The sequence below is a fragment of the Myxine glutinosa genome, chromosome 9 (genome assembly GCF_964187855.1).
Source record: "Myxine glutinosa chromosome 9, kmMyxGlut1.1, whole genome shotgun sequence".
Classification (NCBI taxonomy): Eukaryota; Metazoa; Chordata; class Myxini; order Myxiniformes; family Myxinidae; genus Myxine; species Myxine glutinosa.
Window position 1 is genome coordinate 54,440,627 of NC_136269.1, and position 15,072 is coordinate 54,455,698.

At 42.5% G+C, this 15,072-nt stretch overlaps 1 protein-coding gene across 1 annotated transcript in view; it reads right to left on the reverse strand.

The window, feature by feature from the left end:
- Window positions 1–2,788: 2,788 nt before the first annotated feature.
- LOC137435382 (claudin-7-B-like) overlaps window positions 2,789–15,072 on the reverse strand; it is a 153,836-nt gene continuing 141,552 nt past the window's right edge. The window contains exons 4-6 of the mRNA XM_068129128.2: window positions 12,267–12,345; window positions 6,479–6,610; window positions 2,789–6,225 (exon numbers count right to left, since the gene is read on the reverse strand). Coding sequence (XP_067985229.2) covers window positions 6,174–6,225; window positions 6,479–6,610; window positions 12,267–12,345 — 263 coding nt within the window. The 3' untranslated portion in view covers window positions 2,789–6,173. The remainder of the gene's footprint in view (window positions 6,226–6,478; window positions 6,611–12,266; window positions 12,346–15,072) is intronic.

The following is a 15,072-nucleotide window of genomic DNA, read 5'->3' on the forward strand; positions in this document are numbered from 1 at the left end:
TAAACCATAAATGTTTTCATTGCATAACATGACATGCACAATATGCTTTAAATGGAACAATTCAAGAAAGCTAGTTTTGGAAATAGCTGGTATATTAATTGATTGGTTATGATAAATTAAAATGATTATGGGTTAAAGATGTTTTGTTTTTAACGTAAGAATCAATTTGTAATTTGACAATAATATTGTTGGAATATTTTTGAGTACGAACGGTTTATTCATGAATACAACAACAAACAACAACAACAGGCATTTTAAGGCCATTTTCCCTGCAAGAGCGGGGGTTAGCCTTGCGGTCCCCATGACAATGTTCTCCATTTTGCCCTATTTTCTGCATCTCCCCTTGTTAACCCCCTTGCCCGCATTTCTTCTTCGACCATCTTTAGCCAAGTCTTTCTCGGTCTTCCCCGTCCTCCACTTCCTTCCACATTCATTTCCATCACTCTTCTCAACCAGTCACTTTCATCCTTCCTCAACACATGACCAAACCATCTCAACCTGTTTCTCTTCACAGCATCCATCACAGGCTCTATTCCCATCATCTTTCGCAATTCATCATTTGGCTTCCTCTCTCTCAACGATACTCCACACATCCACCGAACCATTTGCATTTCCACCCTTTCCAGCCTTCGTTGCTGCTCTACGTTCATTACCCATGTCTCGCTCCCATAAATCATAAGCCTTCTCACACAAGCAGCATTCACCTTTCCCTTCAGCTTCAACGACACTCCCCTCCTCGTCAGCACGCCACTCAGTTCCCGAAACGTCTTCCATGCACATCTCACTCGAGCAACCGTTGCCGAGTCTGATCCACCTTCTCCATTCAGCATGTCTCCTAGGTAACAAAATGTTTTCACACCTTCCAGCTTCACGCCGTCTCCAAGATCCAACTCAACATTTCCTCCATCTGCAGCTCCCTCTGTGCACACCTTACACTTGAATGTAGCTGCCACACTGGTTAATGACCCTCTCAAACTACTACATTTTTGATGAACCCACTCAGCGCACATTGGACATTGAATTGAGTTCACTCCGACACCCTTCCTGCACACAGCACATGGCCACTTCCCAGTTCTTTCCACCTCACCACATGCTTTACCACTTGCCATCACCTTTGTTTTTCCGATATTCACCTTCAGACCTTTCGTCCACTTGTTCCACTTGTTCATCTTCTCCTTCAGTCCATCCATACTTTCTGCAATCAACACCAGATCATCTGCATACAACAACTCCCACGGTAAACCCTCCTTTACGTTCTGAGCCAGTACCTCCATCACAGCTACAAATAGTAGTGGACTTAGTACCGACCCCTGATGCACTCCCAACTTCACCTCAAACTCACCACTGTTCCCGTCCTTCGTCCTTACAGCTGTGCGCGCTCTTTTCTACATTGCCATCACTACTCTGATCAACCATTCCTCCACTCTTAACTTCCTCAATGCCCATGTCACAACTTCACGTGGAACCCTATCGAATGCTTTCTCCAGATCAACAAACCCAAGAAACAACTTCTTCCTCTTCTCCATGTACTTCTCCTGCAACTGCCTCACAATAAAAAGCACGTCTGTCATTCCTATTCCTGGCATAAATCCAAACTGCACTTCGTCAATCTTCACTTTCTTCCTTATCCTTCTCTCCAACACCCTTTCCAATACCTTCATTCCATGCTCCAATAACTTTATCGCTCGATACGAGCCACAGTCCAGAGGGTCACCTTTCCCCTTGTATAGAGGGACTAGGGTACTCAGTTCCCAAATCCACTGGAATGTCGCCTTCTGCCTCTCCTTGAACTTCTTCCTCTTCTCGTCAATTCTCTTTCCAGCTTCATCATCCCACCACCATGTTTCCGAATGCCTCGGTGGTCCTTTTGTGCATCCACATACCTCACCAACTGCTCCCAACAGACTATCTTTCATTGACATCCAACTACTTTCAAGCTCAACCACATCATCCTCTACCATACTCAGCCTCTCTTTTAATGCCTCCCTCACTGTCACCTCTTTCAACCTTCATTCTCGGTTGGTACTTCACCCGCCGAGCTCTCCTCGCACCTTTCAACTTTATGTCGCAGACAACCAAGTGGTGCTGTGAAACAGCCTCCTCCCCCGGGAGCACCTTTGTGTCCTGGAGGTGACCCCTGTCTCGCCTACGCACCATCAGGTAGACAACGGTTGTCGTCGACCCACCTGACGTGTATGTAACAAGCTTATTATCCTCTTTCTGTAACTGAGTATTACAAATCAACAAATCAGCTCCATCAGCAAACTCCAAAATCCTTTCACCTTCTCCATTTCTCACACCACATCCGTAACCCCCATGAACTCCCTCAAAACCGTCCATACTCCTTCCCACATATCCATTTAGGTCTCCTCCTACCACAACAACTTCCTCATCTTTCACGTTTTCCATCAGCTTCTCTATTGCACACCAGAACTTGTCCTTCTTTTCATCGCTCCGACCAACCTGCGGAGCATATCCCGAGATGACGTTCACCAAGAGCTTTCCAATCATCATTTTCACCATCATCAACCTTTCACTCACTCTTGTCACACTCACCACACTGTCTACAAACTCCTCAGAAAACAGGACACCAACACCATTCACGCCTTCTGGGCACCCTTGCCACACAAACTTGTATGTCTGTCCCTGCCTACCCTTCACCATTCTCACACCACTTCCCTTCAATCTCGTCTCTTGCACACAACATATGTCCACTCTTCTTCTGACCAATACTTCCACCACTTCTCCTGCTCTCCCTGTCATTGTCTCTGCATTCAATGTCCCAAACCTCAGAAACCGATCTCCACATCGGGCATCAGACTTTTCGTCGTCATAAATGGAGTGATTTCCACCCTTGCTTCGATCGGGTTCCCCACCTTGAATTTTGACGAGAGGGAGTGGGGTCCCCCACGGGGTACTTCGGGCTGTACCCTGCCCATATGTAGTCGTAATTGTCATGGTTCTCTTTTTGAGGCAATGTTTTTATGGCCGGATGCCCTTCCTGACGCCAACCCTTTTAGTCGCCTCTTACGACACGCAGGGATACGCTGTACCTATTCTCAACCGGGGTACACACCGGTACCAGTTTATTCATGAATCTTACAAGAAAAACAGATTATACACATACTGTACTTGTAAGCTGTGGTAAATGTCACAGTGATCTTTTTCAGGTCCATCACTCACTTTGAATCACGTCACTCAAGGGCATGTCCACATCTTCAAGGTAATTTTTGGTACACATTGCATAGAAAACAATCATCAATTAATACAAAGCATATATCTGTGAGATAACCACAATCATATTTAAAAATCTGTAGCAATTGAGGTATACCACCACCACTAACACCACCACTCCCATCACAACAATATGAACTTAACCCTTAGATGCAGGCATCAAAAATCCGACATAAACACAGCCATTGGGCCTCGGACGCCCAACGGATGTATTCGTGTAATGTTTTTTTTTTGTTTTTTTTTTATAGTTGAGGCTCATGGAGGAGTATTTGCTCAAAAAATATGATTCACCAATCCTTTTATTTCGAATGTATATGACCACAACTGTCAAACATCCTGCACCAATGCAGCCATTGGGCCTCGGAGGCCCTACAAATGTGTTCGTACACAGTTTTTTTTGTTTGTTTGTTTGTTTGTTTGTTTTTTGTAGATTTTTTTTTCTTTCATATCTTTTCAATCCAAGTCGATGCTCATGGATGTGTATTTGCTCAGAAAATGTGAATCATTGATCCTATTATTTGGATGAATCCCATACAAGTAATGAATAATTATTTTTTGGGCAAAAAAAAAAATTTGGGGGGGGGTTCAACTTTTTTTTCTCCAAAAGGTTGAGGCTCATGGAGGAGCATTTGCTCAAAAAAATATGATTCACTGATCCTTTTATTTAGAATGTATATGTCCACAATATTGTCAAAAATCCTACACCAATGCAGTCGTGGAAGGCCCGGGCATTTTATTTACTTATTATGATTATGTGTAATTTGTAATGTGTTATGTGTAATGTGTTATGGGTAATGTGTAATGTGATATGGGCAATGTGTTATGGGTTGTGGGTTATGGGTAATGGGTAATGTGTAATGTGATATGGGCAATGTGTTATGGGTTGTGGGTTATGGGTAATGTGTAATGTGATATGGGCAATGTGTTATGAGTAATGTGTAAGGTGTTATGAGTAATGGGTAATGTGTAATGTGTTATGAATGAAAGTTTTACCTCGAATCTGAATGAAATATTTATATACAGTCACGTGAAAAAGTAAGTACACCCCATGTAAAGTTTTGACTTTTTCAACATATTTCAACATACAGCTATTTGATCTTCATTTCAACACAACTTCACAACATTTCAACAATATTGATAGATAAAGGTGATATAATATAACAAATATCATGAAACATTTACATTTTGTAGTCCATTGTATAATTTAAATAAACATAAATGCAAATTTCACATGTGGAAAAAGTAAGTACACCCCTACATTTATCACTACTTCAAATACCTAAAATTAGAATCAGGTGCACCAGCTCAGGTGCAAATGATTAGAACATCGTCAGAGAGGACCTTGGGGGAACCTGTCTTATTTAAACCTCAGACATTTAGTTTGGTTTGTTCTTTGTTGTTGAAGTGTCGGCGTCACCATGCCCAGATCAAAAGAGCTCTCTGAGGCCTTCAGAAAGAAGGTTATAGATGCCTACGAGTCTGGGAAGGGATATAAAAAGATCTCCAAACAATTTGAAATCAACCATTCGACTGTCCGGAAGATCATCTACAAGTGGAGAAGATTCTAAACAACTGCCATCTTGTTCAGGCCAGGCCGCCCCAGCAAGTTCAGCCCGAGAGCAGACTGCAAGATGCTGAAAGAAGTCTCTAAGAACCCCAGAATGTCATCACGGGACCTACAGGTCGCTCTTGCCACTGTTGATGTCAAAGAGCACGAGTCTACCATTAGAAAAAGTCTGCACAAATTTGATCTACATGGGAGGTGTGCCAGGAGGAAACTTTTGCTGTCCAGAAAGAACATCAGGGCAAGACTGAAGTTTGCCAATGAACACCTCGGCAAAGACCAGCACTTCTGGAACAATGTGCTCTGGACAGATGAGTCAAAGGTAGAGCTATTTGGCCACAGTACCAGAAGACATGTTTGGTGAAAACCAAAGACAGCATTTAACCACAAGAACCTGATACCAACTGTAAAGCATGGTGGTGGAAATATTATGGTTTGGGGCAGCTTTGCTGCATCAGGGCCTGGGCAGCTCACCATCATCGAATCCACGATGAATTCTTCATTGTACCAAAGGGTGCTTGAGGATAATGTGAGGCCATCTGTCGGAGAGTTGAAGCTCAACCGAAGGTGGACCTTGCAACATGACAATGACCCTAAACATACCAGTAAATCCACCAAGGAATGGCTGAAAAGAAAGAAATGGAGGTTTCTGGAATGGCCAAGTCAAAGCTCGGATCTAAATCCCATCGAGATGTTGTGGGGGGATTTGAAACGAGCTGTGCATGCAAGAAAGCCCTCAAACATAGCACAGCTGAAAGAATTCTGCATGGAGGAGTGGGAAAAAATTTCTCCCAGTCGATGTCAGAGACTGGTAGACAGTTATAAGAAACACCTACTTGAGGTTTCTGCCAAAGGGGGCAATACCATCTATTGGAGCCAAGGGTGTACTTACTTTTTACACATGCGAAATTTGCATTTATGTTTATTTAAATTATACAATGGACTACAAAATGTAAATGTTTCATGATATTTGTTATATTATATCACCTTTATCTATCAATATTGTTGAAATGAAGATCAAATAGCTGTATGTTGAAATATGTTGAAAAAGTCAAAACTTTACATGGGGTGTACTTACTTTTTCACGTGACTGTATTTATTCCGTCGAATTATTTATATCCAAGTTATCGGAGCATTCAAGAAGGCTCATGCAAAGCAAAAAATATATATAACATGGATATAACACAAGAAAAATTATGTGGAAAAATTAGTTTTTGCAACAAAAAAAACCTTGTGGGCCTCCAAGGCCCAATCACTGCTTCCAAGGGTTAAACATAGCCCAACATATGCTGTGTATTGGTTCTAAAACACACAAAGTATATGGTCTTCACTGTTGATAGAGCTCTCTAAAAGCTGAACGAACTTGCAAACCGATTCAGACATATGAATTCCGATTGTAGCTTCTTATGCTCGCTTTTGTGGAATTCCTGAAAAGAGGAACAAACTTATCTTAATAAGACAGGTTATGGTCTAAGGTCATTCCTTAAATATTTTCATTTGAGACCATTTTTGTTACTTTAACAGTGATCTAAACATGATGGAGGAGCTTGCACATAAGTCAATACTAAACAGATTAATCAGAGTTGTATATGGGATTTTAAGCTGGCATCACATGTACCATATGGTATGTACTCAGAGGGGAATGATAAATAGGCCAACCAAGCTTGGGTAAGAACCTACCTGCTTTTAGTGTACTTGGGAGCAGGAGTGCTTTTGGCGCAGCAGTTGGTACTGGAAAATAACATTGCACCACCAGCAAGTGCCAGTACACTTGCTGCCCAACCAATGTAGAGTGCAACCCCATATTCATACCTGGAACACCCAGGAGAATGTCAAATTGCACATCATATATGATTTGTTTTTGCTGGATACTAAAGTGTGTGTGTGTGTGTGTGTGTGTGTGTGTGTGTGTGTGTGTGTGTGTGTGTGTGTGTGTGTGTGTGTGTGTGTGTGTGTGTGTGTGTGGTTTTTTTCTTCATGAAACCCCCAATTTCTCAAGGTATTCACATGCTATATGTACATACTCGTCCCCTCGATGTGGTAGTATTTTATATAATGCCATCCACGCACACATATATGGGCCGAGTACACAATGAAGTGTAAAAGCAAATACTGCATTAGAGTCATCAGAAGGAACCCCAATAAGCAAAGAGCAAATATGGAGTCATCAGGAGGAACCTGAATAGGATTCAGGCTTCATCCGCTACTCTACGGCCCTCAATCCCATGCAGGCATAGCCAAGTGGGCATTACAGAAAAAATTCTCAAAAATTCACTTCAACTAGGCAGATAGATAAAGAAAGAAAGAAATTAGGAAAAAGAAAGAATCAGAATTATAATGAACTAGGGCATTGCCCGTACTATATCTATATCTAAAATTATATCCCCCCCCCTCTATTTACATGAAATGGTTTGGTCCAAAGCGAACGGCTTCCGGAGTTTGGTAAAGAAATCGCCATCGCGTGCACAAACGCGCAGGAAAGCGAATGAATCGCAAATTCGTTTTTATTAGTTTTAAAACATCGTTTAACGCCAACATAGTTTGCAAACGTGAAATAAATGAATACGCTCTCAAATGTGCCATCCGAGGCAGAGTGTGTCCGCCACGTTCGGCACACGCGATAGTTCGCTGCTCTCTGATTGGTTGAATCGTTTTTTGGACATAGCTCGGTAAGTAATTGTCCGATTAATATGAAACCTTGAAAAGGCACATCCTCGGGTCCCCAGCAATATACCTGGCAAGTTAAAAGTATATCGGACCCGTGGTTGTCGAGAAACAGCGGTCACAGACAAACAAACGTACAAACGTACAAACAAACAGAGATTACTGGAATTATAGATAGATAATGAGAAATGTGAAAAGTAGAAAGAAGAGTGAAAAGAACAAAGAACAAAGATGTTGAGAAGAACCCGGACAGATAGATTTCAGCAGTTACTCCACAGACTCAAACCTGGGGAGTAACTGTTTTAAAGACACACAATGTGATTTCTTCCTCACTCGTCAACTTGATGCCACCCAGACATTTTTTGAGTTGTCCAAAGAGATCAAGTCTGTAGTATATTGTTATGTTTGTAGGGGGTGGGCATTGATTACCTTAGAACGAGGTAGAATGTATAGATTAGTGTGCTCCGAATGTCATGAAGAAGAAGAACCACCTCATGTAATAAGTAGGGACTTTGTTTTAGACCAGACTGTCGGGTTAAGTTTGTATCTTCGTCCCCATTACGAGGAGTGGGGTATGTTAATTAGCTCAGGGATTATGGGTAATTATCCCTTGTATGTCGTTACCTCTGTAATTTATTTCCTATGTCCCTTTTGGCACCACACCATAGACACATAGCCAAGCCACGCAATCGCCCGCATTTAAACTCACTAATTAAAAAGCTAACCGGAAGTCATGCATTAAGCACTGCCGCTGACAACCCTGACTTTGGAAGCACGCGGGACAAAAGATCGGTGAGGCCACGCCCAGGGGCAGTGATTGGTCAGGGTTTTGATTGACGGGGAGGACTGGTAAGAAGCACACACTGATTGGTGAAGCACGACAGATGACGTCAGAGCGGTGTGTACAAAGTAGTTGGAGTAGCGGACATTTTTCCCTTCTTGTTCTGGATGCCATAGCGAACGGTCGTGGTTGCTCCTCTCCTCACCATTTTCGGTTTTGGGTCTAGCAGCAACGGTTGTGTGCCGGTATCTTCTCCTCGTTCGTCTGGCGTCTGGGCATTGAGAGTGAACATTCCCTCTTGCGCCTCTCATTCCAAAAGTGATAGTGGACGGTTGTGCTTCACTCTCTGCATGGGGAGGCTTCATCGCAAGCAGCCGTGTTCCGGAATGTGGTCATGAGGTGGAAGAGCCGCAGACGGAGAGCTGCAGTTTTCCCCAAGCAAGAACGACGAGCTGCACAACAACTCCTGTTCGTTTCGTGCGCGAGGCCCAGATTGAAGAGACGCACAGTGAGGCCTGCTTCGCGCCATTGAGCACGTTACACGCGCAAAGACGCCAAGGCCTCAAACGATCTTTTGATGATTCCAGGCGAGACGCACAGATCGAGTGAGCTAATTGCAATTAAAGCCACACATGTTTATTTTATATATCATTAATCATTATATTTCCCTTTGTCTGTGTACTGGATCTGTGTGCGGGGACGTCCCATTTAGGAATTTAGTTTATCACGCATTTTCTTTGCACCGGCATTTTATTAAATAAACCTGTTTATTTTTGTACATTTCAATTCCGTTTCGTGTGAGTTTATTTATAGTAGGGTTTGGAGACTGCCAGTGGGATCGACAATGTAAGGCTCCGGTTCTCCCCCTCCCTCTTGCATCCCCACGCATATTCTTCACCATTTTAACTGGATGCCTCACCATTTAAACAGCTCGTTTGGTCATCCGTGCTACCTTAAGTTGTTCACCAAGGGTAGTCATGCGACAATATCATGGATTATTTAGAATTTCCCATGCCATTTCCATTAGAGTTGTAATGGTTGTATTTTCTGTTTGAACTTGAGATTTATCGTTTGGTAAATACACGCCCTTAGGCAATATACCTGGCCTGGCCTGCATGTTGCTGGGCTCACTTTGTTGTATAACGAGTCAACATACTACTTGTGCGTTGATTGTTTACTCACATTCTAGAAACTTGACAATTAAACTGTTATGGTTTCAAAACGATTGCCATAAGATTTCAGGCCAATGAATGAATGAATGATCGTTTTAAGGCAATTTTCCCCGCTAGAGCGGGGGTTAGCCTTGCGGGCCCCATGACAATCATGGTTCCCTGTTTGAGGCAATTTTTTTTATGGCCGGATGCCCTTCCTGACGCCAACCCTTGGTCGCCTCTTACGATGCGCAGGGATACGGTGTACCTATTCTAAATCGGGGTACACACCGGCATCATTCATCCCAGCAAGCTGGTACTCAATTTGCCAACCTCGAAAGGATGACAGGCTGAGTCAACCCCCCTGGTGTTAATTCAGCGATCGACCGGGATTCGAACCCAGGATCCTAGGATCCCAAGCCGGCACCCTAACCGCTAAGCCAACACCAGGCAACATTCAGGCCAATGAATGAAGCTTGGATTTGTTGGTGTGGGCAACAAAATCTCCACTCCATGCTGGGTTGCTGATTTGAAATGATACACCCAGGCCTCATCACCTGTCACAATCTTCCTCAATAAATTCTCTCCTTCCATCCACTTGCATTCGCAAAGCTCTGTTACAATCTTTTTTGTATATTTAGTTGAGCCTCAGTATAAGAGCTAACACATACAACATACTCGTATAATAAAGAGAGCGGGAGACAAGAGGGGGTGAGAGGGAAGCACAACAACAGTAGGGAACAGGGACAGTGGGACAGTCTGTGGAAGAGAAAGGGCTGGGGTGGGGTACACGGGATAAACAAGATGAACACTACAGGGGATTTCAGGAACAAAAACAGGGAATTTGAAGGAGGTGGATTGGGGTGGATTAACGGGGCTAGAAAAGATCAAGGTTTGGATGGGGGAAGATATGAGATGGTGGTGAACAGCTGTTTTGAAGACCTGGAGGGAGGAGTGGGATTGAAGAGTGTGGGAGTTTGTTCCAAAGGTGGTTATATAGCCTACAATATATACAAGTTAACTTAAAAAAGGGGTTAACGTGTATGCCACCATCTGTTCCTTCCTTTTTTTACTGGATTTCTTTCTATACACTCAATATTACAATCAGAAATTCATCATTCAGCAGAGAATGGTGGACAGCTGATGCCATCTTTCATGGCCCAAAAAAAAAAATTTCCGCACTTGTGGAACATTTTATATCGGTATACATATCCGTGTATATGTGAACACGTTGTCTGATATCCCACATGCCTTTGCCATATCCGCATGCCAAATGCAAATTTGTATCCTTGTTTCTGTGAATATAACCTTTTTTTGGTTTATATTCTACAATAAAAGTGCACTGCACATCAACCATGTTATTGCCGCTCTGCAGACAGCGTCAGTGCTCCTCAAACAGTCTCGTGGCAAGAATAATTACATTGGGTGCCACCCAGACATGCCTTTGCCTTTCCAGTATTTAGTCAGATATTTCTTTCATACTGAGTCGTCTACATTAGGGGCTCCTCATGAACGTGTGTGAGAGAGAGAGAGAGAGAGAGAGAGAGAGAGAGAGAGAGAGAGAGAGAGAGAGAGAGAGAGAGAGAGAGAGATAGATAGATAGATAGATAGATAGATTATATATATATATACACAAAGAATTAAGTTAAGCACCCCCCCCCCCCCGTTTTTTTACAACCTCGCACATTACAAGTTTGTTGTCGTCAAAACAGTGTAATATACCCATGATATTGCTATATTTTCTGGAGAAGTGATATTATGGTCACATAAAAACATAACAATCATGCCGTTTTCAATATTTTATTCTGAATAATTTAAGGTGAAATTTTGTGGGAATTTTAGGCATATTTTCACCTCAATTTAAGTATGGAGCTATAGGTCCATCACGGACAGTGTGGATGACGTTTATGTTTTCTAACGTACAGTCATAGTTCTGAGAAGACCTCTAGCGATCTTTGCGTCAATAACGTGTGTAGGACCCACGTGATCGGATCACTGACTCAACCCTACGTCTCATAGACCCTGTAAGCCGTCGTATGCGTTGCTGTGGCAGGTTGTTCCATTCCCGATGTAATGCACGTTCCAATTCATCCAGATTGGCTATTGGAGGGACCATCTTCGCAATTTGTCGTCCCAACATGTCCCAAACGTGCTCGAGGGGGTTCAACCTGCCACAGCAACGCATACGACGGCTTACAGGGTCTATGAGACGTAGGGTTGAGTCAGTGATCCGATCACGTGGGTCCTACACACGTTATTGACGCAAAGATCGCTAGAGGTCTTCTCAGAACTATGACTGTACGTTAGAAAACATAAACGTCATCCACACTGTCCGTGATGGACCTATAGCTCCATACTTAAATTGAGGTGAAAATATGCCTAAAATTCCCAAAAAATTTCACCTTAAATTATTCAGAATAAAATATTGAAAACGGCATGATTGTTATGTTTTTATGTGACCATAATATCACTTCTCCAGAAAATATAGCAATATCATGGGTATATTACACTGTTTTGACGACAACAAACTTGTAATGTGCGAGGTTGTAAAAAACCGGGGGGGGTGCTTAACTTAATTCTTTGTGTATATATATATATATATATATATATTTAAAACTGAGCTAAAGGAAGTAGGAAAGAAGGTATCAGGGAACTATTGAGAAAGAGAGAAAAAGGAAAGGATGACTGGGATGAGATAAGAATAAAGTAAGAAGTGGTCAGAACATGGACGGAGGAATCAATGGTCAAAAATGTTACCTATTATCATACTTGAAATGTAAGTAAACCCTTACTATTCTTCATTGCTGACCAGTACAAAGTTTTAGTGTCCAAAATTGATGAATCGATGAAGTCGTGGGCAGGATATACTTACTTAGCTCCAAGTTCAGGGCTATAGAAATCCATCGTGATTTGCCAGGCGTAGTAAGAGATGAGGGTGATGACTGTTAGTCCTAAAAAATAAAAAATAAACCGGCGGAGGTGAGGGGATCATTTATTATTAACATTTTCGTGTAAAATGAAGAACTGGTCAATCAAAAAAAGAAGAATGTCAATAAATTCCAATCAATGCAAGTTTCATGTTATTAATCCCTTTTACGAAAGTGAATGAAACACTTTTTCAAGGTACCAGTATTCATGTGCGACATGTATACAATTGTTATATCAGTTGGATAATGCCAACATTCCAAAACCATGGAAATATTTAGGTCAAGTGTGCAGTTTTATTTTCAGAAATCTGATTTCACATCCTAATCACTGAAACTTGATGTCTCCATGATGCGTCTCGAGTGATCTGGGCAATTAGAAACCACACACATAACCGGGAAATGGGGGACATGAGCACTTTCCACCCCAACTGCCTTCTGATGAAATGAGAATTATTTTGCAAGTACACTGAAACTTGCCTTTTCAATTTCAGTTGTTTATGCATCACGGTTTCAACACCTTTTTTTTCTTTACAAGATTGAGGCTCGTGGAAAAAGAGCAAGGTGATACAGTGAAATGAACTGATAGTGGGGCACATAGTTATGCTGCAATATAATCAACATTTTCAAAGCAGTTATGCTAAATCCGCTTTTCAACATATGTGAAGTCAGTGGGAGTCACATACATTGTGATTCATTATTCATTATCAATTTACCTCCATTTTCAAACCATTTGTACTAATGAGGCACATTTCTACACAGAAGCCACATGTGAGCCAACTGTCCAGCTAATACCTAAAACTTCAACTGGTTTAATATTTTCGTTTTGCTGAAAATTCATTACACAAGGCTGTAACACAGCACCTGATATCATCCATTGCATTATTTGAAAGCTATGATGTCACTTCCCACATGAGTTGCCGCATGTCACCAATACCACTCCACAGACATTCAATGACCTCTGGGACCTCTTCACGGGCACTGAAATCAGGTGGGACACCATCTGTAGAGTGTGGCTGTGGCCCCAGGACGTTTTTTTGCAGACCTTGCTGATCGGTGCAAGATATCCATGGTGTAAATCTAACACCGATCAGTGAGGCTGGTTCATGGAACGCAAGTAAAAATAAATGTTTAGGAGACACGGCAGCATGTAGAATCATACCATAAGACAAAACTAAACAAGATGTAAAATTTACTTATCACTCGCGGTTTCCGATCAAAAATATTTTTGCACCCATGAAATATCGCGAATACATGGGGCACAGGGCCGCAATGTAAAAGCAGGTCAGATTTTATGAACCGCGATTACGCGGAGCACAGCTAGGCCACAAATGTAGAGGCAGGTCACATTTTATGAACCGTGATTACGTGGAGCACAGCGAGGCCACGAATGTAGAGGCAGGTCACATTTTATGAACCGTGAATACGTGGAGCACAGCTAGGCCAGGAATGTCGAGTCAGGTCGCATTTTCTGAACTGCGAATACGCAGAGCACAGCTAGGCCACGAATGTAGAAGCAGGTCACATTTTATGAACCGCGAATGTTGAGATCCAACAGCACTATACTATAACGTCAAGCCAAGGAAAACTACAACGAAAGAATGGAAAACTGCTTCAGGACAAACAAACCACGAGAAGCCTGGCAGGGACAGGAAAACAACACGGGTTTCTCTAAAAAGAAAAACACCACTCGTTCCTCGACTTAGAAAACCCAATAATAATAAAAAACAACCACATTTAGAGGCCATTTTTCCCCGCAAGCGGGGGTTGGCCTTTTTCGGGAACTGTGGTTGTTGTTGTTTTTCGGTCCCCTTTTTGAAGCAATGTTTTACGGCCGGATGCCCTTCCTGACGCCAACCCTTTTTGCCACCTTTAACGACAAGCAGGGAATTACCAGTGAACTGGTACTCAATTTGCCGACCTCAGAAGGATGAGAGGCTGAGTCAACCCCCCTGGCGTTAATTCAGCGATTGACCGGGATTCGAACCCAGGAATCCTAGGATCCTAAGCCGGCACCCTAGCCGCTAGCCCAACACCAGGGACTTAGAAAACCCAATGTTGATAGCAAATTATTTTAATCAATTTTACAGCTGCTTTGACTAATGACTTTGGTGATCTAGTCTCAGCATAGTCTTCTGCTCTCTATGAAACAAAAAGCTGCCATATTGTCATCAACGTCAATGAAGTGGAAAGACTTTCAGAATTTAAATCTTCCGACGAAGCAGTTGTTCCGGATAAGATATGCGGCTGGGTCCTTAAAGTATGCTCTAGATAGATGGCAGTGCCCTACTCTGTTCTCTTCCAGTAGTCAGTGGATTTACATTCAATCCCATGCAGCTGGAAATCTGATGTTGTCCCAGCCCCATAGCAAGCATTGAATTTGAATACCCTCTGAATTAAATGACGACCGGCCGCTTGCATTAACCTCATTGGTAATGAAGTGTTTGGAGAGAATTGTCATGAGATTTCTTCTCCAGTCACTATGGCGAATCAAATCGACATATTTCAATTTGCCTATCAACTAAGGAAATCTATCGACGACGCAACCCTATGCCTGATGAACGCCATACAACACCACCCTGATGCAATCGGGTGTTATGCACGAGCTATACCTTCATAGACTTCTCAGCCGCATTCAACAAAATTCAACCACACCGATTACTATTAGAGAAGCTGCAAAACCTCAATGTCAATCCATCTCTCATTCTGTGGATCAGCGACTTCTTCCAGGATACGCAGCAGGCACAAGTGAAC